The 25,151-nt window shown below is 48.2% G+C and overlaps 1 protein-coding gene across 1 annotated transcript in view; it reads left to right on the top strand.

Annotated features, from left to right (window-relative positions):
• The window catches only part of HDAC7 (histone deacetylase 7), a 150,388-nt gene that overhangs the window by 121,092 nt on the left and 4,145 nt on the right, over positions 1 to 25,151 (top strand). The window contains exons 17-22 of the mRNA XM_056867129.1: positions 1,879 to 1,986; positions 6,540 to 6,595; positions 8,508 to 8,595; positions 9,311 to 9,430; positions 15,228 to 15,325; positions 24,037 to 24,155. Coding sequence (XP_056723107.1) covers positions 1,879 to 1,986; positions 6,540 to 6,595; positions 8,508 to 8,595; positions 9,311 to 9,430; positions 15,228 to 15,325; positions 24,037 to 24,155 — 589 coding nt within the window. The remainder of the gene's footprint in view (positions 1 to 1,878; positions 1,987 to 6,539; positions 6,596 to 8,507; positions 8,596 to 9,310; positions 9,431 to 15,227; positions 15,326 to 24,036; positions 24,156 to 25,151) is intronic.

Below are 25,151 nucleotides of genomic sequence, written 5' to 3'. Positions count from 1 at the left end.
GGAGCTGGCAACCCTAACTGCACTGGACCGGGGCGCCCAGGGAAGTTCTGAGCCCTTGCAGGCCAAGTCAAGGGGATTCCCGTGCACTGCACCCCAACTGGGATTTCCAGCCTGGATGCAATTGGTGCTGGATCAGAGCCGGCCCAGTCTGTTGGCAGGTCGAGCGGTTCCTGTGAACTCTTCGGCCAGGCCTGTGGAGTTCTCCCGCAAGTCGTGAGGTCACAAAGACCATAGTCACATCACCGCAAGAGACCCAGAGGTCTCTGAGCCAGCATTCTGGACAGCATTTCAGATCCTGAACGTGTCACTGCAATGTACCGGACGCAGGAACAGACTGCCCAGGAGCTTGGGTTGAAACCGTAAACCAGACCCTAAGCGGTTAACCTCATCTTTAGACCCCTCGAATGGCTTCTCCCTTCACCAGTGCACCCTTTTCCCCCAGGTGCCAAGGCCTCCCTAGTTTCCATTGAAGTGGTAAGAACATATCTGGCTTGTACCACTTCAGACTGCAGCTGAGGGAGCTTACGTGGTTGAATGCTCCTGCGCACATTAAAAAAAAAAAAAGATCCCTGCATGTAGAAAATAAGATATGAAGGTTTCCAGTTTAGCCTTCCTGACATGCTACATTTCTATGTGGAGGGGATTTTTTCCCCAGCGCATTAGATGAATCCCTACACGTAGTCAAAAGCAGTTCAAACACAGAGAGCCCTCACTTCAGAGCGGCAGCCCCCAGAGGCACCCAGCTTCCCATTATCGGGGCTCAGCGCAGTTCCTTCTTCGGCTCTTCAGCCAGGCTCGATCTCTTGCCCGTGTGGGGGGGGACCTCCTTGCCCCCTTCTTCTCTCTGCCTCTCGTGTCCCTCGCCTCTGGGCTCTCTGTCACGTTCGCTTTCGTTCATCTTCTCGCGTGCCTTTCTCTCTATTTTTTTTTCTCTCGCTCTCTTTTCCAGGATGCTGCCTCCCAGCCCATCCCTCTTCTCCTTCTCTTCTTAACCTCCCTCTCTCTCCCTCTCTCTGTACTTTCATCCCTTTTCTTTTCCTGCCCTTTTCATCCTGACGGAGGGGGCTCGGCTCCTCTCCCCCCTGCCTCCTCCTTCCCCTGCACCCGGAGAGAAAGAGAGGGAGAGCCAGCCTGCGCCTGGAGCATTCAGGCAGAAGGGGGGTTTCGGCTCACACATGGAGTTGATCAGAAGAGAATCTCTGAGGTTTTCCGGCTCTTACTTTGCCGATGACGTGATCCTGATCAAACCAAGATGTTTTGTTTTGTTTTGAGGACCAAAAAAAAAAAAAAAAGTCCAAATAGAACCGAGAAGGTAAAAAAAAATGGGTTCCTCTCCTGCCCCTCCGCCCCAATTATCCCCCAGCCCAGGTTGCCTAGAAGGGGACATGCCAAGAGGGATGGAGAGAATAACCCCCGCAGCCCTGAGCCCCGGGTTAGTAGTAGGCAGGAATCCGTGGGAGCACCCCCCCAGGAGAAGGATTAATTGGGGACACAGCTGCCTCCTGGCCCACCCGGTCGCCTGATCGCTCAGTTCGCTTTTGCAGTGGGGCAACTCCGCAGTGCCCCTCACAGCAGCCGCCCGAGGTCAGACCCCCCTCAGCATTTCTGCCGTAAACTGGGAACCGGGTTCGAAAGACGACGGCGCCTGGGGCCGAGATTAGGGCTGGATCTCTTTGCCCTCCCCCCCCCCGCACTCCGCCCAGCGGTCTATTATGCCGACTCTTCGGCCTTTAGGCCCCTTTCTTTGGCTGCGTGTGCCCATTCGGTGTGTGTGGGGGGGAATTACCGTGTCGAAAAATGTCAGGATAGGTTTCCCCCCTCCCTCCGCCCTCCCAACACAGGGCTGAATGACCTCTGTTTGTCTCCTCCTACGACCAGGTGGACAGCGACACCATCTGGAACGAACTCCACTCCAGCAACGCAGCGCGATGGGCCGCGGGGAGCGTCACCGAGCTGGCTTTCAAGGTGGCCAGTAGACAGCTCAAGGTAAGGGAGAACATTGCGGGCGCGAGGTGGCGTCCGGTCACTCCCGACTTACGGCAACCCTCTCAATTAAGAAGAAGAAGAAGAGTTGGTTTTTATACGCCGACTTTCTCTACGACTTACGGAAGAATCAAATCAGCTTACAATCACCTTCCCTTCCCACAACTGACACCCTGTGAGGCAGGTGGGGCTGAGAGAGTGCAAAATGAACTGTGACTAGCCCAAGGTCACTCAGCAGGCTTCGTGTGGAGGAGCAGGGAAACCAACCCGGTTCACCAGATTAGCCTCCGCCGCTCATGTCGAGGAGCGGGGAATCCAACCCGGTTCTCCAGATCGGAGTCCAGCACTCTAAACCACCGCTCTTAACCACTACGCCACGCTGGCTCAGGATTGTTTTCCCTACTGGGATGGTCTTGTCAGACTTCGGCTTTCAAACAATGCCAGCTTCACCCTCAATTGTTCTTCTACTCCTGAGTGGTCCTTTTGGAAACATGACAGAAACCACAGTGGAAGGCTGCAGCTTACAACAATGGGAGCCACCTATGTCGTCTACAGCTTCCTGTCCATTTTAGCTGTAGCATGGTATGGTGGTTAGAGCAGGAGTGTCGAACTCAATTAGCAGAAAATGAGGATTAGCCTTTCTCCAGATTAAAAGTGAACAAACCCAGGAGCGGGAGAGGGGGTGGGACTCAGCTGCAGAGTCTTCTTGGCATGCAGAAGGTCCCAGGTTCGATCCTCGGCATCTCCAGTTAAACGGTTCCGGTATTAGATGATGGGAAAGACCTCCACCTGAGACCCTCGAGAACCACTGGCAGTCTGAGTAGGCAATATTGACTTTGATGGACCAAGGGTCTGATTCAGTATAACAGGGGGGTTGAACTCATTTGTTACGAGGGCCGAATATGACATCAATGTCACTTGGTCGGGCTGGGTCATGCCTCGCGAGCCCAGATCGAGACTTGGGGGAGGGGGCTGTCTCGGCTGTCTCGCGAGCCGGATAAGAGCTCTCAAGAGGCTAGGATCGGGAGACCCAGGTCTGGGTGACCTTGGGGAGGTCACTCTCTCTTAGCTTAACCTACCTTACAGGGCTGTCGTGAGGATCAAGTGGAAGAGGAGAGAATGATGCTGTAAGCCACCTTTGGGGAGGAGAGCAGGGTATAAAGATTTAAATAAATAATTGGGTTATTTTTATTCATTCTTTTATTAAAAACATTTCAGGCAATTAAAACATTAAAGCAACATTTCACATTTAATATATCTACATAAAGAAATATTTAACAATACAATAAAAACATAAATATGGAAACGTCAGTTTCATTGCAGGATCTTCTTCAGATATATGTGAAGGTAAATAAAACCATTTGTTTTGCCACAGGGCAGCGTGGAAATGTGAGGGATTTTTGAATGGGCCTTTTTTTTTAACGATGTGGCAGTGATGGTGGTGCGATTATGCGGGCCACATGTGCGATTGATTGCTCAGGGACCCACTCAAAGAATAGCAGAAGTTAACACATTGTGGGTGTGAAAACTGAGGTAGGATTTTAGTGTGCAGCAGAGGAGAACATTGGTGAGAACTGGCTTGAAAAAAAGACACATGGAAGGAATTCCCACAGATGTTCTTGAGCCACAGGTACATTCTCTGCTTACAGGATTATTATACTCGCACAAAATCAGCCAGGTGGTACAAGAGAAGAGAAGATGAAGAGTTGGCTTTTTCTATGCAGACTTTCTCTGCCACTTAAGGAAGAATCAAACTGGCTTACAATCTCTTTCCCTCCCCCTCCCCATAACAGGCACTCTATGAGGTAGGTGGGGCTGAGAGACCTGAACTAGCCTAAAGTCACCCAGCTGGCCTCATGTGTAGGAATAGGGAAACAAATCCAGAACGCCAGATTAGCCTCCACGGCTCATGTGGAGGAGCGGGGAATCAAACCCGGTTCTCCCGATTGGAGTCCTCCGCTCCAAACCACCGCTCTTAACCCCTACACCACAAGATTTAGCATCCTCGAAGTCTCCAATTCCTTTTCCTTTTGTACACAAAAAATGGTGTTTCTGGTCCTCATTGTAGCCGAGGAAAATGTGGCAGCATCGCTCCATGCTCCCCTTCCCTTGAACATTCAGAAATATCTGTGCCCGTTCCCTCTGAACTGGTTCTCTTAAGCTAGTCAGTTTCACCTTTGGTGCCCCCCCCCCCAGCAGAATTCTGGGCAAAGCCTACAAAGAGCAGCCATGAAATTGACAAGCTTCCCACACCATGCACACATGCACTTCCGGACTTACCTGTTTGTCCTCTGCCATTTGTAACCTTTGCGCACAACGGTGCGCATTACCTGATTCCCCCTTAGCTGGCACTCACTGCAAAGAGAAGCCCTGGAGCTAACAGCCTTAAATTAGGAAGAATTTCTTCATTGTAGGGGTGTAACTAATAAGGGGAGTTAGTACCCCCCCAGTCAATTTCATCTCTGCAATGAAGGGACACCTCTAGACTTACTGCAGAGAAGAGCTCCCCCACCCCACTTTTTGCTGTCAAGTCCCAGCTGCCTTAGGGTGACCCCCGTAGCGTTTTCAAGGCAAGAGACTAACAGAGATGGTTTGCCATTGCCTGCCTCCGTTTCACGCCTCTGGTATTCCTTGGAGGTCTCCCATCCAAATACAGGGCCAGGGCTGAGAGTGTGCGACTGGCACAAGGTCACCCAGCAGGTTTCCATGGCAGAGTGGGGATTCGAACCTGGGTTTCCCAGATCCTAGTCCGACACCTTAACCACCATACCATGCTGGCACCCACCCCCTTATTAGCCCACAAACCCTGTTCTCCAGATCAGAGTCCACCGCTCTTAACCGTAGAATCATAGAGTTGGAAGGGACCACCGGGGTCATCAAGTCCAACCCCCTGCACAATGCAGGAAACTCACAACTACCTCCACCACACACACACACACACACACACACACACACAGTGACACCTACTCCATGCCCAGAAGATCGCCAAGATGCCTTCCCTCCCATGAACTGCCCAAGGTCGTAGAATCAGCATTGCTGACAGATGGCCATCTTACCTTTGCTTAAAAACCTCCAGGGAGCACTTACCACCTCTCGAGGAAGCCTGTTCCACTGAGGAGCCACTCTTAACTATTAGAAAATATACCACGCTGGCTCTCAAGTGACTGCCTAACTAAGTGGGGAGTATATGTGTGCATGAATACATGCTCACACAGGAGAAGAACATAACTTGGGTTCAATTCCATGAAAAAAAGGGAACATACAATCAAGAACGGGGGGAGGAGGGGGGAATACCAAGAAAAAGTCCAGTTATGCAGCTAATGACCACCTTTATTGAGACATGATTTACAGCTTCTCAAAGCAAATTGTTTTATGATAGTTCCAGAAGGGTAGCCGCGTTGGTATGCAGTAGGTAGATGTGATGAAGGGAGTGTTGACTCTCAGAAGCGTATGCCCCTCAAATCTTGTTGGTCTCTTAGGTGCTAACGGACTCCAGTCTAGCTCTTAATTTATGGCGACATCAAGATCATAGTCTCAGATTCGGGGTCTTGTTACATTTCAGTGGGTTGGTCTGTTTTGAAGCACCCTATAGCCTTTAGGTTAGTAGGGGGTGTGGGATAATGCTGCCCCACAATCATCTGGGCATAATAGGTGCTCACTCAACTGGTGAGTAATATCATAATAATAGAAACAAAACATGTACAAATTATAATAGAAACTGAGATTACCACAAATTATAGAATCATAGAAATTATAATAGAAACTGAGATTACTACAAAGCATAGAATCATAGAAATTATAATAGAAACTGAGATTACTACAAAGCATAGAAACAGATTACTACAAAACATAGAAACTGAGATTACTACAAAACATAGAATCATAGAAATTATAACAGAAACTGAGATTACTACAAAGCATAGAATCATAGAAATTATAATAGAAACTGAGATTACTACAAATCATAGAGTTGGAAGGGACCACCAGGGTCATCTAGTCCAATCCCCTGCACAATGCAGAAAATTCACAACTACCTTCCCCCCCCCACATCCCCAGTGACCCCTACTCCATGCCCAGAAGATGGCCAAGATATACAAGGATATAAGCCAAAGTCTCCTTTAAAGATAACGTAGTAAATTTATAATAATAAACATATTGTTGTTCAAAAAAAGATAAAAATACAAAACTAAATACAAATATAGGCAATATATAATAAGGTGTGTAATAGGATAATGCAGATCACCACAATATTTATATTCTTCTGTGTAAGGGAATGGTTTCTCAGATAGTTTGACTAAATAGTTATGGTGTTAGTTATTAATTATTGGATTGTATTTCTACTGTGAATTAAATTCGAAATTCTGCTAATTCTTCCCAGTAATACAACTTGATTTTGCTCCATCTTGAGTGAAATATGCTCGCAACAATAAACAGAGTAAATAGTATCAAAAATTCTTAATTTCCATATTGCAACTTTGTACTCCTCACTGTTCCCACTCCTCCACCCCCCACCCCGACTCAACTGGTGTTCTTATTTATCATTTGTGCTCTTGCAGAATGGCTTCGCTGTCGTCCGACCGCCGGGACACCACGCGGACCCCTCTACAGCCATGTAAGGACAGCTCCTTTGTTTGACTGCTTCTTCCCGGGCTCCGGTTAGAAATAGACTCATCTTAGCACTGGCAGAATATTTTGTCTTTTATAGAGTCAAATAAGCAAAGAAGAGCCCTAACCCTGGCCTGAGGCTCGGCGGTGCCGTCAGCGATTATAGTTGGAAAATTTAGGAAGCTAGGAAAATTGGAGTGGGGATGCCCTTGTGAGTCAGGAGAAATAATGTAGGTCATGTTTTATTTAGATGCACCTTTTATGAGGAAATGCGCCAGAAATTGGTTTTCCCACTTATTAATACAGCAGATATTCTCAGAGGGGGAGAAACGAAATATCTCATGTGGGAAGGAGATCTTAATAGATTGTTACAGGTAACTAAATGCTGTTCTGTAGCGATCAAAATTCACTCTGAAAAGAGGGTATAGTCGATAATTTTAAATCCTAAATTACTAAAAATTTGGCCGTATTTTTAGGGAGAGAATATTTTATCTGGGTTTTTAGTAATTGTTTATTTGGTATTTATACCTATATAATGTATATTTGTATTCTTTTGCTGGCAATTGCTGTAATAAATTGACTGACCGACTACTTCTTCCCAAGTCACAGTGACATCTGCTTCGAGGGATAGTCCCATTGCCTTAGGGTTGCGGATAATACGTGTTCCCTGTTTGCATTCTAGTCAGCGTTGGGGGTGTTGATCTCCGCCTAAATGCCTTGGGCCTCGTACATCTGAGCCCTGGTTCACACCTTGGGTACCTGAATCCCCCTCCCCTCGTTTTGGACTCCCATGGAAGAGAGCCGAGTCCGTTCCATCGGGTCCATCACAGAGAAGGAAGGAGAGATTCACTGAGACGGGCTGAGTTTCCACTTGCCTTCCCCTCTGTTGAGAAGCTGCAGGAGAAAGATCCAAGACACTGTCGCCCCTATGAACCCAACCTTACCCTGGCCAGCACCCGTGAAACCGAGTTTTCGGGAAAGCATCTGGGTCTCGTTTAGTTCTGTGAGTGGCTGCTTTTGCCTGTTAAGGAAAAGCAGCCGCTCTTAGGGTGATCAAAGCTAAGGAGCTTTCTCAAGAGCTAGGTTTTAACAGCTAATGGACAATACAAGGATAGGGGTAGCTTGTGAAATGGGGCAGTTTCTCTTCTTTTTTCCCCAGCATGAGGCAAAGGAAGAATTAGCATGCCCTCTCTGCACCAGATGGGATAAAATACTAAACTGGTATCTGTCACAGCCAGGCTAAATAAGCTAGTTTTTGAACTGTTCCCTTGCAAAGACCCTCGCACAGGTTCAGATGTGCGCGGACAACAGTTTCGTTGCCCAACATCTTCTGATTCTGCGCTTAATGTACGCCCGTTAAGTAGAAAGGCAGACGATGACTCTTTATGGTCAGGAATATGAAGAAGCCTGCAGTGAAAACCGCTGCCTCTGTTGTGATGTGGAAGTTCTCTCTGGGGTGTTTTATATCTGATCTTCACACACTCCGGCTGTCGTTTGATGGTGCTGTCCTGAATAGGAATGCTTGAAGTCAGCATGCTCTCAGGTCCCGCACAAACGATCCCATATGCAAAGCGCTTCCAGAATGTTCCAATGCTCAGGCGTTGGCTTCAGAAGAAGGCTGTTTTCTACCAGTGGGGTAACCAAAAACACGTGCCAAGGTGGAAGGGGAAACCGCACGTCTCCATCTCCTTCCCCCTGCCTTCGAGTTGGCTCCGTGTTCCTGTCTATTAGGACAGGGGTTCCTTTGCATGCACATTATAAAAATGCTGTTTTGCACAAGGGAGGAAGGAGAGTGCGTTCGTTGACTGTGGCGGCGGACGCGAGAGGAGTCTAGGGGTCCTACGGGAGAGGGTGATTCTTCAGAGCACGGCCCGTTAGAGTTGCTGACCAGCTTGTCTTTCTTCCTTCCTCCTCGACAGGGGCTTCTGCTTCTTCAACTCGGTGGCAATCGCAGCCAGGCAGCTGCAACAAAAAGGGAAAATCAGCAAGATCCTGATTGTCGACTGGGTGAGTCCTGCTTTCCCAAACGAGGCTTCCTCCCCTTTCTCCAGTCCTGAAACTGGTTGAAAGAACATAAGAACATAAGAAAGGCCATGCTGGATCACACCAAGGCCCATCAAGTCCAGCAGCCTGTTCACAAAGTGGCCAACCAGGTGCTTCTAGGAAGCCCAAAGACAAGACGACTGCAGCAGCACCATCCTGCCTGTGTTCCACAGCACCTAATATAATAGGCATGCTCCTCTGATCCTGAAGAGAATGGGTATGCATCAGGACTAGTATCATTTTGACTAGTAGCCATGGATAGCCCCATCCTCCATAAGAACATAAGAAAAGCCATGCTGGATCAGACCAAGGCCCATCGAGTTCAGGAGTTGGTTCACACAGTGGCCAACCAGGGTCCTCTAGGAAGCCCACAAACAAGACGACTGCAGCAGCAGCATCCTGCCTGTGTTTCACAGCACCTAATATAATAGGCATGCTCCTCTGATCCTGGAGAGAATAGGTATGCATCGTGACTAGCAGCCATTTTGACTAATAGCCATGGATACCCCTCTCTTCCATGAACATGTCCCCTCTTAGCGCCTTCCAAGTTGGCAGCCATCACCACATCCTGGGGCAGGGAGTTCCGCAATTTAACTGTATTGTGTTATTATGTATCTGGAAGTGGGGAGCATACAGATTTGAGCTCAGGGAGCCTCACCTCTCCCTGCTCCTTTCTCAGGACGTTCACCACGGCAATGGGACGCAACAAGTCTTCTATCGGGACCCGAATGTCCTCTACGTCTCCTTGCACCGCCATGACGATGGCAACTTCTTCCCCGGAAGTGGAGCAGCCGACGAGGTGAATGTCCATATAATACCTCAGGGGAGAGCTGGGGGACGGACGCAGGAGAATGTCCAAGGGATAGGAGGCCCCGAATTGGAGAGCAGTGGTAGAACCTCTGTTTGGTATGCAGAAGGTCCCAGGTTCAGTCCCAGGCATCTCCAGTTAAAGGGACCAGGCAAGTAGGTGATGTGAAAGACCTGCCTGAGACCCTGGAGAGCCATGGGGAGGGGCTGCGGCTCGGTGGTAGAGCATCTGCTTGGCATGCAGAAGGTCCCAAGTTTGATCTCCGGCATCTCCAGTTAAAGGGACTAGCCAGGTAGGTGATGTGAACGACCTCCACCTGAGACCCTGGAGAGCCGCTGTCCATCTGAGTAGACAAGACTGACTTTGATGGACCAAGGGTCTGATTCAGTATAAGACAGCTTATACTGTGTTCATGTGTCTGATGTCTACGAGAGGCAACCAGGGGCAAACGCCAAGTCTTGTGGGGGGGGGGGGAACCCTCCTCCTGCCCAAATATTATTTAGCATTGAATGATGAGAAGACCCACAAATGTCAATTTGCTGGATAGGCCAAGAGGCTTCCTATTTGACTCCTGTCAGCCGCTGCTCTGGAAACCAAAGGTGAAATGTCAGATGGGCACAACGTTATTTATCCACAAACCTTAGGCAATATGAGCCAATATTGCAGAGATCCTCAACCTTATAGGGCTCTGGGGCTGTCTCTCCCCCTTGAGAGCCAGCTTGGTGTAGTGGTTAAGAGCGGCGAACTCTAATCTGGTGAACTGGGTTGGTTTCCCCACTCCTCCGCATGAAGCCTGCTGGGTGACTTTGGGCTAGTCACAGTTCTCTTAGAGTTCTGTCAGCCCAACCTCCCTCCCATGGTGTCTGTTGTGGGGAGAGGAAGGGAGGGTGATTGTAAGCCCGTTTGAGTCTCCTTAAAAAGGCACAGAAAATCGGGTTATAAAATCCAGCTCTTCTTGGAACGCTCTGTGTTCTTACAGAGCTGAGGCCAAGAGTCTCTTCTTGAGGCCTCACTATGTTGCGCCTGTCTTTCACGCAGGTTCCTCTTATTCCCCCGTACTTTCCCGCCTTTCGGGATTCCTAACTTCCAGGGCCTTCCTTCCAATCCTCTCGCCTGTCCTTGACTTTCCTTGCGCAGCTCGCGGGGCCCTTGTTTGAGTCTCAGCCTCACCAACAGAACAGCCCTCGCCCGCAGAACTTGGACTGCCCTTCCCCAAAGCTTTGCTCCCTTCACAATTAGGACATTTGCAGATCGCGGCTCAAGCGCGAAACAGTGCAGGTGGTCCTCAGGAGACGCAGCCATCGTTCAGATTTAAGAACTGACTCTGAGCATTTACACCAGGGGTGTCTTAATCTTTATTGTTACAGTCCACAACCAGTATGTATATAAAGGGAACATCAATTACAGAAAGAATAAAATTTATATACAAATGATCTTGTTAAAACCCAGGATAGTTCTAATAGACACCAGCTAACACTACACATATCTGTCAGCAATAAAACACTTCAGCATTTCTCCTTGGCAAATACTAGAGATTAAGTCATTTCTGCCACTCTTCAAGATGAAAGGCCCTTCTCAGTTTTTCTGTGATTACAGACCTGGGCGCCAAACCGGGCAACCAATCGTGTTGTTTGGTGGTTCTTATCTGCCAGAAGATATTCAAGTCTAATTTTATTAGATCATCCAAGAAAACTTTCTAGCAACGGTCTGATAGTTTCGCTAAGAATTTTATTGTGTAAGGTACGCTCTAATAACAGGTGCTCACCAGGGGTGTCAAACATAAGGCCCGCGGGGCGGTCGTGGCCCCTTGAGAGCTTTTATCCGGCCCGCGAGCCAGCCGAGGCAGCCACACACACCCCGCACTCTCAATCTGGGCTGGCGAGGCATGACCTGGCCCGACCGAGTGACATTTATGACATATCTGGCCCTCGTAACAATTGAGTTCGACACCCCTGATTTATACATTGCTTCAACTGTGTGAGCAAGTTTTTAAAAAACAAAAACGAAACACGCATTGCAGGACGAAAGCGCCTTCTTTGGATCGCTCATGAAAAGTATTCTGGGGCAGGCTCATTCTGCCAACGCTGGAGGACTCTCGCTACCCTAGCTGGTGGGGAGATGGGGGGGTTTTCCTAGTGAGGGGGAGAACAGAGAACAGAGAGAACTCCTCATCCATCATGTTTTACAACCTGCTTTCAAAGGGGCTTAGCGCTGAGAGTGGCCAGGGCCCTGGTCGGCTCGCATCTGGTTCCCATCTTTCCCTCCGAGCTGGAGATATCAAAGGCACTGCGGGGGTCGTTTATGAAGCTTCGCCCCGGATCCCTGTGAGGCTGGGGCTTATCACTCCTGGCTTCTCCACCCCACCCTGCACTGTTTCCTCTTCATATGCCACGCTTCTTGGTTTGATGGTTTGGCCGCTCTTTCAAAATGGAGGAAATCTCAAGTGAGCCAGTGTGGTGTAGAGATTAGGAGCGGCAGACCTTAATCTGGTGAACCGGGTTTGAATCCCCTCTCCTCCACATGAGTGGCGGACTTTAATCTGGAGAACCGGGTTTGATTCTCCCTCCTTCACATGAGCGGTGGACTCTAATCTGGAGAACCGGGTTTGATTCCCCACTCCTCTGTATAAGTGGCGGACTCTAATCTGGTGAACTGGGTTGGTTTCCCCACCTGTCCACATAAAGCCTGCTGGGTGACCTTGGGGTAGTCACAGTTCTCTTCAAACTCTCAGCCCCACCTACCTCACAAGGTGTCTGTTATGGAGAGAGGAAGGGAAGGAGACTGTAAGCCAGTTTGAGACTCCTTAAAAGGTAGAGAAAATTGGCATATCAAAACCAACTCTTCTTCCTCTTCCTGCCAGTGGCGACCTGCAGCCATGGAGAACACACACCTTCTCTTATCTGCAGAGGTTGGCTTTTTTCTCTCTGTATTATCCCATCCAGGGTTGCGTTTGTTGATCACTTTGAAGTGTGACAAAACCTTAGAAAACTTCCTTCTACAACAGACAGAGCGAGACAGGCCCTTCAAACGTGGCTCTTTAATTCCTTCAGTGTGTCCCCCAGATGCATCTTCTTTTAATGTTCCCTTTGCACAATTAGATGTCTTAGGATGCATGTGATCCATCACCAGTTCCAATTTTTATCACAGCAAAATGTATGGCTTCTGCGATAAAATAGGGAAGGTGCTTTAAAAAAAGTAGCAAAAATGTTAACGTTTGGACGTGCATTATGCCAGATACAGTGATGCGATCAACCAGGGGCAGGGAACTAAAACAGCATCCAAAAGTGAAATGTCTTGCGGGTGCTGTTCCCATTTCAGGGGCCAGTCCCATCTATCAACTGTGACAGTATATCACATTTGTGGGATCTCTAAATATGCTTGTTGTATACATCGGCATGTGCTTCCAGGAAGCACGCCCGTTCTTCTAGGTCAGTGGGTCTCCAACTAGGAGTACCCGTACCGAGAAGTACACAAAAGTCATCTAGGTGGGATGCAGGGTTTTCATAACAATTACAAAGATTTCACTTTCCCTAAGGTGTGGTTAGTAACATTTAAGTTCTGGCTGCGGTTGCACTATAGGTCAGGACCCAATAGTTTTATTGCTGCTGTGTTAGCATCAGAGTGGCAAAAAGGGATTGAGAATAAAAATAGGCAGATAGGAATATCAACAAAAAAGTAAAGGTCCCCTGTGCAAGCACCAGGTCATTCCTGACCCATGGGGTGACGTCACATCCTGACGTTTACTAGGCAGACTTTGTTTACGGGGTGGTGTGCCAGTGCCTTCCCCAGTCATCTTCCCTTTACCCCCAGCAAGCTGGGTACTCATTTTACTGACCTCAGAAGGATGGAAGTCATTTTACTGACCTCAGAAGGATGGAAGGCTGAGTCAACCTTGAGCTGGCTACCTGAAACCGACTTCCGTCAGGATTGAACTCAGGTCATGAGCAGAGCTTGCAGTACTGCAGTTTACCACTCTGCGCCACGGGGCTCCTAGGAATATCAGTAGACTCCCTTTTTTGACTGACAGAAAAATCAATGTTCGATATTATCCAATGCAGATTGCTAGACAGTGAATTGCAAGAACTTAACAGCCAAGTCGGGAATGGGGCTTGTGTGAGTTTGAGGATGGTCAAATGTGAACATTCAGTGGCAAAATATTGTCAAAGGCTTTCACGGTCAGAGTTCATTGGTTCTTGTAGGTTATCCGGGCTGTGTAACCGTGGTCTTGGTATTTTCTTTCCTGACGTTTCGCCAGCAGCTGTGGCAGGCATCTTCAGAGGAGTAACACTGAAGGACAGTGGCAACCTTATTTTTCTCACCTGACGGATCCAAATCAAAGGAGGGCATATATGGTAGCAAGATTCAGTGTGCTACCTTCATCAATATTACAGGGGAGATTTCAATCAATGCCACTCACAGCAAGGTTTTGCTCCTGTGGAATGAATCATATAGAATCTGTTGCAGGTGTCCTTTTGCACCGCCCCCTTTATCGGATAATCCGCCTTGAGTTTATCAACCCATCGTTCGTTAGTAGGGAGTGACATCCGGTTGAGCGCAAGGAAGCTTTTCTTATGTCTACCCAGGATGTGTCCACAATTGACCACATAGCCAGGTTTTTGCAGCAAGCCATGTGGATTCGTCAACATAGTTGTAAACAGGAACATTTGAACTCTGTTGAGTGAAATTGGGCAATTACATTCTTTGCGGATGTCGTTTATGCCAATAAAGGTTTTGATGTTGATATCGATTGACTTCGCTTTCCCTCCATCCCTGTGTCCACCTGCTAGTGTGATGGGCCATCTCCTTCCAACCCTACCTGCCACGAATTATCCATCTGTGACCTTTTGGCATGCTAGTAATAACCTTAGATACTGGGTGTTTCCCTGTTCCCCCTGCCCAACATCAAGGGCATTTGATATATGACTGCCTACCTGCCAGGGATTATTCATTAAAGCCATCACAATAAAGTTTTCTCCCAACACTATTGCAACTTTTTAAAATGTCCTTCAGACTTACCATAAATGATAAACGCAATTACAGACTGCCTGTAAACATATAAATTCTCGGGGTGGGGAGTGAGCTTTTTGTTTCTATCATGGGGGTATCCAGGTTCTTTGACAGAGCTGTTGATGAGATGTAAGATACAGGTTGAGTTAAATTGTGGAACTCCTGTAGTTAAATTGTGGAACTCCCTGCCCCAAGATTTAGTGATGGCTGCCAGCTTGGAGGGCCTTAAGAGGTGAGTGGACATTTTCATGGAGGAGAGGGCTATTCATGGCTACTAGTCAAAATGGATATTAGTCACGACACATACCTATTCTCTCTAGTATCAGAGGTGCATGCCTATTATATTAGGTGCTGTGGAACACAGGCAGGACAATGCTGCTGCAGTCGTCTTGTTTGTGGGCTTCCTACAGGCACCTGGTTGGCCACTGTGTGAACAGACTGTTAGACTTGGTGGGCCTTAGACTGATCCAGCATGGCCTTTCTTGTGTTCTTTTGAGGCACGGAGCCCTCGTTCGCCACACACTGCTTCCAAAAAGTAGCGACAAAAAAACGGCGGCTGCCTGTGTGCTCACGATGCAGTGGGTGGGGTTCGGCAACTCACCTGGGTGTCCCAACCTGTGGGCTGAAGACGGACGCTCGGGGTATTCAGCAGCCGATGAGTCGGTCACGTCGCAGTAGCCGGTTGTTAACAAGGGTAACTTTAAAACTCTGGCTCCTCTCTAAGGGCTCTAAGTGAAACTAAATGTGTCCCACTTAAGTAGCTTCTGTTTCTTTCTTTCAGGTGGGCTCTGGTGCTGGCGAGGGCTTCACCGTCAACGTGGCTTGGACAGGGGGTCTCGACCCACCCATGGGCGATCCCGAGTATTTGGCTGCTTTCCGGTAGGTCCGCCCCCCCTTTTAAACAGAGGTTTTATTTATTTTTTTATAGATATAACCAGAACAAAAAAGAAAGAAACATTTAGAAGTTATATCATGACAGCAGTTACTGTTAAATTGATTACAGCGGGGGCCAGGGGGGGACCAAGAATATAACAACACTAATACAATAACAATATGAAATAAAAGACAATAGCAATTATGAGCAGTCTATAGTAGAATAATAGGAACCATTAAACAGTAGAAAAGAGCAAGAGTCCAGTAGCACCTTGAAGATGAACAACATTTCTGGCAGGGTGTGAGCTTTCGTGAGTCACAGCTCACTTCTTCAGATATAGCTAGAATGTGAGTCCATCTGTCCTTAAGTAGAGAAGAGTGAATTTGACACAATGGTAATGTAAATGTCAAAAGCAAGTAATAGAAAAGAGCAAGAGTCCAGTGGCACCTTAAAGACTGACAAAATTTCTAGCAGGGCATAAGCTTTCATGAGCCCCAACTCGCAAAAGCTCATACCCTGCCAGAAATTTTGTTAGTCTTTAAGGTGCCACTGGACTCTTGCTCTTTTCTACTTCTAGTGGCAGACTGACACAGCTACCCATCGTGATCTAAAAGCAAGTAAATGACATTAGCATGCGTGATTGGATTAGGTGTGCAGAGGGGTAGTAGACGTGGAGATATTAGTATTGGTAATGAGACAGGAGTCTCAGATCTCTATTCAATCCAGAAGAATGCATAGTCTTGCGTTTCATTATTAGTTCAGTAGTCTCTGTTTCTAATCTCCCTTTGAAATCCCTTTGTAAGAGAACTGCTATTCTTAAATCAGCAACTGAATGTCCTGAAAGGTTAAAATGTCTCCCCTACCCTCCGGGAACATTAAACAGTAACTATTCTAGTATTCTTAACATCAGTCATAAAATACTTTCTTTAGTACTTAAAGTAAAATAGATAAAAATGCTTGGAATGGTAACTGAATGTCCTGAAAGGTTAAAATGCCCCCCCCCCCCGGAACATTAAACAGTAACTATTCTAGTATTCTTAACATCAGTCATAAAATACTTTCTGTAGTACTTAAAGTAAAAAATAGATAAAAATGCTTGGAATGATAATTATTGTTTTATATTTCCAAAGATACTTCCCAAGCATTCAACCTCAAGTCTCCCCCCCCCCTTTTGGGCACATTTTCAATCCAATATATCAAAAGGATTTTGCATAATTCATCAGTATCATTTCAACAATCTCCTTTTCTTCTCCCTGTTTTTTTAGGAATAATATAAGTACTGTGCATTCCATTTATCTTGAAATTCTTTAATTGGTCTTTTATTCACCTAATGTGTCAACTGAATATTTAGCCAGTTTGCTTTTCCAGTCCTCTCTGCGTGGGAATTCTTCTGCTTTCCATTTTACTGCAAATGTTACTCTAGTCGCCTTTATCGTATATCTGAGCAATTCTTCCAAAATTTTTGGAATGCTTTTCGGTCAAATGCCCAGTAGCACCACATCAGTATGGTGTAGTGGTTAGGAGCGGTGGACTCTAATCTGGAGAATCGGGTTTGATTCCGCACTCCTCCACATGAGCTGCAGAGGCTAATCTGGTGAGCTGGAATTGTTTCCCCGCTCCTACACACGAAGCCAGCTGGGTGACCTTGGGCTAGTCACAGCTCTCTCAGCCCCACCTCCCCCACAGGGTGTCTGTTGTGGGGAGGGGAAGGGAAGGTGATTGTAAGCCGGTTTTATTCTGCCTTAAGTGGGAGAGAAAGTCGGCATAGAAAAACCAACTCTTCTTCTTCTTCTATTAGACCCTAGTTTGTTTGGCTTTCCATTTTCTTCAAAAAAAGATTGAGTTAGAGGGTGGGGCAGATTTTTAGGGTCAGGGTGAGATGCCTAACGCTGCAGCCCTAAGGGTCCGTACTTGAGAGCGGGTCGGATTGAATCCAGGAGGACTTGCTTCCAAGTGAACATGATCAAAGCCATGAGGTAATTTTCTCTCCTCGCCCTGGACGGTTGCTAGCTGCACGCATACCTCTGCTAACACTGCCAGGACCCTCGCCGCCCCCCAGCCCTAGACAGAAACCTGCAGAACCTCAAGACTAAAGTTCAATCCAGCTTCCAGCAAGGGGTTGTTCCTACACTGAGGAGTTTAAAAGGAGGAGGAGAAGAAGAAAAAGGAGGAGGAGGAGAGAAGAACAAGAAGAGGAGAGTTGGTTTTTGTAACCTGCTTTTCTCTACTTTTAAGGAGTCTCCAAGCGCCTTACAATCGCCTCCCGTCCCCCTCCCCACAACAGACACCTTGTGAAATAAATGGGGATGAGACAGTTCTGGGAGAACTGTGACTAGCCCAAGGTCACCCAGCAGGCTTCACGTGGAGGAGTGAGGAATCGAACCTGGTTCTCCAGATTAGAGTCCACCGCTCTTAACCACTACGCCACCCTGGCTCTCAGAGTGACAGATTAAGGCTGGAGAGAGGCGGATTCCATTCCCCACTCAGCCGTGGGAAACCTGCTGGGTGCTCTTCGACCCTCAGCTGTTTCCCAGTGTAACCTTCCTCGTAGGGGTGTTGCGTAGGAAAAATGGAGAATGGGGGAATCACGCCCGGTGCCTTTGAGAAAGAGCAGAATGAAAAAGTGCAAGTGTCATAGAGCGAGACTGCTAAGAAGAAGAGTTGGGTTTTATATGCTGACTTTTTCTACCACTTAAAGGAGAATCATCAGGCTTACATCCACCTTCCCCTCCCCACAACAGACACCCTGTGAGGTAGGTGGGGCTGAGAGAGTTCGGAGAGAACTGTGACTAGCCCAAGGTCACCCAGCTGGCTTCATGTGTAGGAGTGGGAAGCCAACCCGATTCACTAGATTAGAAGAAGAGCTGGTTTTTATTTGCCGAGTTTCTCTACCACTTAAGGCAGAATCAAACCAGCTTACAATCACCTTTCCTTCCCCTCCCCACAACAGACACCCTGTGAGGTAGGTGAGGCTGAGAGAGCTGTGACTAGCCCAAGTTCACCCATCTGGCTTTATGTGGAGGAATGGGGAATCGAACCCGGTTCTCCAGATCAGAGTCCACCGCTCCAAACCACCGCTCCTAACCACTACACCACGCTTGCTCTCCTGAGCGTCCGCTGCTCATGTGGAGGAGTGGGGAATCGAACCCGGTTCTCCAGATTAGAGTTCACCGGCTCCCCGCAAGCCAATGTTCTTGACAGAGCTTGGGCCATCCCATGTGGGCCAGGGCTTTTCATGTTACCTTTGCGGCTGAGGGAAGGGGGTCAGCAGTGCCGCAGAAAGCGTGAGAAGTGGGGGGAGGCTTGGAAGTTCACTCTGCCACGTGGCCAGCCCTTTGGGGCTCGGGGCCCGCGAACGAGGTTAACGAGAACTCTGCGCTTGGCCCGAGGCCCGGTTTGGAATTGCAAACCCGGTCCGTGCCAAACATGGGCTTTGGCAGCGGATCCCACAGCTGCCCGACACATGTGCTTTGATTGCGCATGAAAGGACTCTATAAATAGGATTCTTCCCTCCCACCACCACCACCACCCCTCCTCGCTGCACAAAGAAACGCAACTCCCAGGCCCAGCGGATCTCGTGCCTCTTTGAGGCGCTTGCCAAGCATGACCCCGCTGATGGATGGTCTTCGGGAGAAGGGCTGGGAATTTTACCCCAGTGGCCAAGATCGCGGGGCGTGCCGGGCTTGCTGGACGAGAGAGCTGGGCGGGGGGGGGAGGCTTTTGTGGCGGGGCGGCTCGGAGGAATCGGAGCCAGCTTACCCTTGGCGTTGCTGGGAACGAGACCAAGTCCCCTTGCTCGCTTTGTTCCATAGGGAGTGGTGGAGAACCGCCTCCCCGTGGAAACGAGGCCTCCCAGGAGAGCTCTTAGGGCATGAAAACAGCTCGAGAAAGCGAGCTGCGCTATGAGAAGATAAGGAACTGGCAAGCGAAAGGGGGGAGAAAATGAACGGGCTTAATTTTCGGGTTGGTTTCATTTGCGCATCGGAAGAAATTTCCTGAGGATTCAGTAGTGGAGCCTTGGGGAAGAGGGGAGTGTGGTTTTTAAAATGCAGTGGTTTGGAGCGATGGACTCTGATCTGGAGAACCAGGTTCGATTCCCCACTCCTCCACGTGAGTGGCAGAGGTGAACTGGATTTGTTTCCCCACTCCTACACGCGAAGCCAGCTGGGTGACCTTGGGCTAATCACAGCTCTCTCAGCCCCACCTCCCTCACAGGGCGTCTGTTGTGGGGAGGGGAGGGGAAGGTGATTGTAAGCCAGTTTGTTTCTTCCTTAAGCGGTAGAGAAAGTCGGCATAGAAAAACCGACTACTCTTCTTCTTCTTCTTCTTCACCTCATGAAGAGGCCTTCAGGCAGAGTCCAGACACCCATGTGTCAGAGATGCTCTGCTTTTCGATTTCACACATTGATCGCGCAGTTGGAGTACATAGCCTAAAAGACGCCTGTTCTGACTCTAGGATTGTGTGAATTCTGCCCTAGGGACCTTTGGATCATACAAGGGGATCTAAAAGAGAACAGGGGAAGCAGAACAGCAACGAATTCAGGGTGATGTGTATAGAGCACTGGTTCCCAACAGGGGGTCCATGGACCCCCAGGGGTCCATGAGAACTAAATTAAGGTCCGCGAAACAAAGTTATAAACCCATAATAAATTAATATTTTCAATTAAAAGTTCTCTATTATAAAAATATATATTCAAATATTATTCTAAGTTTAATGTTTAACTAACAGTTATGATTAAAGTTTATTTTCAAATTCTCAGAATTTTTATTTTGAACCTTGGGGTCCCTGCACCGAACAAAAAAGTCCTAGTGGTCCCTGGTCAAAAAAAGGTTGGGAACCACTGGTATAGAGGGATGTGGGGGGAAGTGCCATCCAGTTGCAGTTGACGTATGGCGACCCTATAGGGTTTTCAGGGCTAGAGATGAACAGAGGTGGTTGGAACCCTGAACTTCCTTGGCGGTCTCCCATCCAAATACCAACCAGGGCCAAGCCGGATGGGTTTCTGAGATCATATGAGATCTGGCTAGCCTGTGCTGCCCATTGACTAAAGCTACTTGTGTGTGTAAAGTGCCGTCCAGTCACAGCCAACTTATGACGACCCCCTTATGGGGTTTTCAAGGCAACCGGCTAGCAGAGGTGGTTTGCCATTGCCTTCCTCTGCATAGCAACCCTGGTCTTCCTTGGTGGTCTCCCATCCAAACTCTAACCAGGGTCGACCCTGCTTAGCTTCCGTAGTCTGACTCGATCAGTCTATACCATGCTGCCTTCCCTCCCGACTAAAAGCTATACCCACAGACTAAAGAAATGCACACTGGTTTTCTTCTGGAGGAAAAACAACGAACAGCAAATGTCTATCATCCTTTGACCTGATTAATGAATTAATCTTTTTTTATTTAAAAAACCCTACACTGATTATTATTTTTGATGTCTTTCTGTTCCGCCTTGCATCCGCAGGTTTGTCAAAGTAGGGCACAAATGGTTTTCTTTTCTTTTTAATCTACTAAAATTATCAGGAATAATATTAACAAGATGGGGGGGAATAGGGCTTCCAGGTCCCTCTTTGCCACTGGCAGGAGGTTTTAAGGGTGGAGCCTGGGGAGGGCGAGGTTTGGAGAGGGGAGGGACTTCAATGCCATAGAGTCCTATGGCCAAAGCGGCCATTCTCACCAGCTGAACTAATCTCTATTGCCTGGAGATCAGTCGTAAAAGCAGGAGATCGCCAGTTAGTTCCTGGAGGTTGGCCACCCTGGGGGGGGGGGAATCTTGCACTTAAAATTTTAAAAAGTGTATTCATATGGCAACGACTTTTTAAAAAGCCCAGCATATAAACAACATTAAATGAATTTAGCAGCTATTAAAGATTGAGTAGGGAAAAACCAAACAATTTACTGAGGGAACTAATCTGCCACAACCCACATAAAAACTAATTGCTAAAAGCTTGTGAGAACTGGTGTGTGTGTTTTTTTTCCCCCCAGAGGCCTGGAAGTTTGCTTTTCAGAGCCCTGAAAGTTTTAACAGCAAAGGCCTCAGACCAATTGCCGCAGGAAAGGAGCTGAATCCTTCACCGTGCTAAATATAAAGCAAATCTGCCATTGTCCCTAAACTTGTTGGTTTTTCTAGCAATCGAGGGGGGTATACCCAGGGCACAGAAGCCACGCATTCCAGTCCTTTCCAATCTTACTCAGTGACCCCTCTGTATTCTGGGATTTCACAAGATCTTACCCACCACCTTTCCCGTGCTCTACTTCTTTACTTCATCCGTAGTCTGCCTTTCTTGCCAGAGACCCAGGTGTCAGCAGTAGGGTTGCCACGTTGCTTAGACTGCCCGGCTCGGAAGCGGGGATCGCGTGTGCCCGCGCGATCGCGCCACTTCCGGTTTATACCCAGAAGCACTGCGTCGCAACGGGCCTTTCGCCGCTCACACTCCCAGTGTGCGTCGTGTATTCTGGACCTGAGAAACGCAATCTTGTTCGTTTGGAAGCAAGCTTCCGGCCGGAGCCAAGGGGGGACCTGGCAACCCAAGTCATCAGTCGTACATTTTTAACTCGCTTTCCCAGAGTCACGTGGCAGCTACGGAGAACCAATTTTCAAAGCGTGGCAGGGGCCCAATTCAGATTGGGACTACAGCAATGGGGGGGGGCTCTGCCTGCCCCACCCTCACACACAAGCCAAACTATTATTTCAAACTATAATTTCAATGTTTAAATATCCACAGGAGTTTCTGACCTGATCTGATGAAGGCTTCCTTACACTGTCTTGCCCCTTAGCATGATATTAGGCTGTGTGGGGTTGCTGACATGGATATTTACCAGACAGGATAATCCCTTCAGAGTTAGATCGGAGTTTCTTCAATAAACAGGTCTTCAGCCCAGGAAGCAGCTGAGTGTGGTTCAGATGTATTTGCCCCAAACCTCACATTGATACTCTTGCCCCTCAGAACCAGAGCATCGCTTTTTCCAACCTTAAGTTCACATGCATGGAAAAGATTGTGTCCTTTGATGATGTTCACAAGGGTCTCCGCCTTTTCTTTGTCAAGACATGGACATGTGATTGTCATTCTATTCAAGCGATTCACTGGCTGCACCACTACAATGGTGTTTGACTATTTCCTCAATTACATAGTAGCCAATTATTACATTTTCCAATTTGTGTGTGACAACAAAAATAGGAACAGGTAAAAACCCATCATCTGGGGATAACTGAAATTGGATCTTAATCCACCCATTATAAGGTACCAGTGTGTCAATCCAAGCTTCTCATGTATCTGTAACAGTTCTTCCAACTTCCTCAGGGATACTCCTAAGAGGATGTTTTTCACCCACTATCTAACCACGTATACTTGTCCACCTGTATCCCACAATGCTGATGTTCTGCCTTGATTAAAGAAGAAATGACCAAGGAGAAATGGCCGGAGGGGGCAATTTTCATCCAGGCAGTGCTGCACGTACAGCCCTGTGCGAGGGCAGAAAGCACCCCCTTGGGGCTGTTTCGGCTCGGGAAAATAGCGGTGGGAGGCTGGAGCTTCTTCGACCCACATGCTGTGGTCCAGATCCCACCTAGATCCCACTCTGTGGCATTGTGCACTTTCCTGTTCACATGAACACATGAAGCTGCCTTATACTGAATCAGACCCTTGGTCCATCCAAGTCAGTATTGTCTACTCAGACCGACAGCGGCTCTCCAGGGTCTCAGGCAGAGGTCTTTCACATCACCTACTCGCCTGGTCCCTTTAAGTGGAGATGCCGAGGATTGAACCTGGGACCTTCTGCATGCCAAGCAGATGCTCTACCACTGAGCCACTTTTCTCCGTTTCCTCTTTCTCTCAGTGCCTTAAACTATAGCTATTTCTACTGATATCAGATATTCTATATTTTTTTTACTGTATACTATGTATTGTTATTTATGCTTATTGTTTAAAACTGGGTAAACCTAAAACGGAATAAATTCTATTTTTAAAAACAAGAAGAAAAATTAGTTCCCTACCAAGGCTGCGTGGTGATGAGGAAAGCAAGTCTGACCCGTTAAAAATATATATCATGTTGTTTGGGCTCCAGGAAGCAGAATTCCGTGCCCAGAATCACATTTTTGAATAAAGTCTAACCCTCATCACAACTCTAAATAAAAACAGCCATTTCTGCAAACATAGATTTTCAATAGCATGCCTAGAAGTGACAGAGGGGAGGGACCGTGGCTCGAGGGTACAACATCTGCTCGGCATGCAAAAAGTCCCAGGTTCAATCCCCGTAGGGTTGCCAGCTCCGGGTTGGCAAATACCTGGAGATTTTTGGGGGCGGAGCCTGAGGAAGGCAGGGTTTGGGGAGGGGAGGGACTTCAACGCCATAGAGACCAGTTGCCAAAGCAGCCGTTTTTCTCCGAAGGGAACTGACCTCTGTCGGCTGGATATCAGTTGTAATAGCAGGAGATCTCCAGCCACCACCTGGAGGTTGGTAACCCAACATCTCCGGCATCTCCAGCTGAAAGGGCCAGGTGGTCGCTGATGTGAAAGAACCTCTGCCTGAGATCCCGGAGAGCCGCTGCCAGTCTGAGTAGACAATACTGACCTTGATGGACTGAGGGTCTGATTCAGTGTAAGGCGGTTTTCCTGTGTTTTAAACATATAGTTAATGGTTGGTGGAGCCCAGAAGCGCTCAAAGCTCCAGCCAAGTACCAACGAGGCACCGCAACCTGGTTCCCTTTTATTTCCCCCCTTCGCAGGACGGTCGTGATGCCCATCGCCCATGAGTTCTCGCCGGACGTGGTGCTGGTATCCGCGGGCTTTGATGCCGCTGAAGGACACCCTCCCCCACTAGGAGGGTACAAAGTTTCTGCTAAATGTATGTTGTGGGGTTTTTTTTGCCATTGTTAGGGTACGGGTCGGCAAGGGAATCCAGCCATGTCTGCATGCAAAAAAAAAACCCCATTGTGGAGTCTGCTAATAGCACAGTGTTGTTACTTGGGGTGGGGATGCTAATTGGACAGAGAGGGCATCTCCCTGAGTGTCCGCAGAGGAGTCGTGGGGAGAATCCAGCTCCTCTGGACCCAACCTTGGCGATCAGAAGATGTCTTGGAAGAGAAGTCTTTGATCGTCAAATTCCAACCTTCTGGTGGTCCCCGGCCCAAGGAGTGCCTGGCTGGCCTCGACCAGGGCCAGGCCTTTCTCCACCCTGGCCCCTGCCTGGTGGAATAGCCTCTCGAGTGAGACCAGGGCCCTGCGGGACCTTAAAGAGAGCCAGCGTGGTGTAGTGGTTAAGAGCGGTGGTTTGGAGCGGCGGACTCTGATCCGGAGAACCGGGTTTGATTCCCCGCTCCTCCACATGAGCGGCGGAGTCTCATCTGGTGAACCGGGTTGGTTTCCCCGCTCCCAAACATGAAGCCAGCTGGGCGACCTTGGCCTAGTCACAGCTCTCTTAGAGCTCTCTCAGCCCCACCTACCTCACAGGGTGTCTTGTTGTGGGGAGGGGAAGGGAAGGTGACTGTAAGCCGGTTTGATTCTTTCTTAAGTGGGAGAGAAAGTCGGCATATAAAAACCAACTTTCTTCTTCCTCTTCTAAAATAAATAAATAAATAATGAACAAACAAGTTTCTCGCATCTCAGGTTTGTTTCTCGATTGGATGTGGCTGGGAGAGGGCTGCGTCTCCCGGCTTCAATACAGTCGCTTGCTTGGGCCATGCGCCAACTAGATCTCAATACAATAGGACATACAGAAGTGTCCGGATGACCCACGTAGCACATGCACAGTCTATCTGGACAGGCACCGTAGCCTGAAGATAAAGCTTCCAAGGTCCTCATGTCAACTGGTTGCGTGCTCATGGGCGCAGATGGGATGATA

The sequence above is a fragment of the Euleptes europaea genome, chromosome 1, assembly GCF_029931775.1.
Source record: "Euleptes europaea isolate rEulEur1 chromosome 1, rEulEur1.hap1, whole genome shotgun sequence".
NCBI classification, from domain to species: domain Eukaryota; kingdom Metazoa; phylum Chordata; class Lepidosauria; order Squamata; family Sphaerodactylidae; genus Euleptes; species Euleptes europaea.
This window is presented reverse-complemented; position numbering and strand designations above follow the sequence as displayed.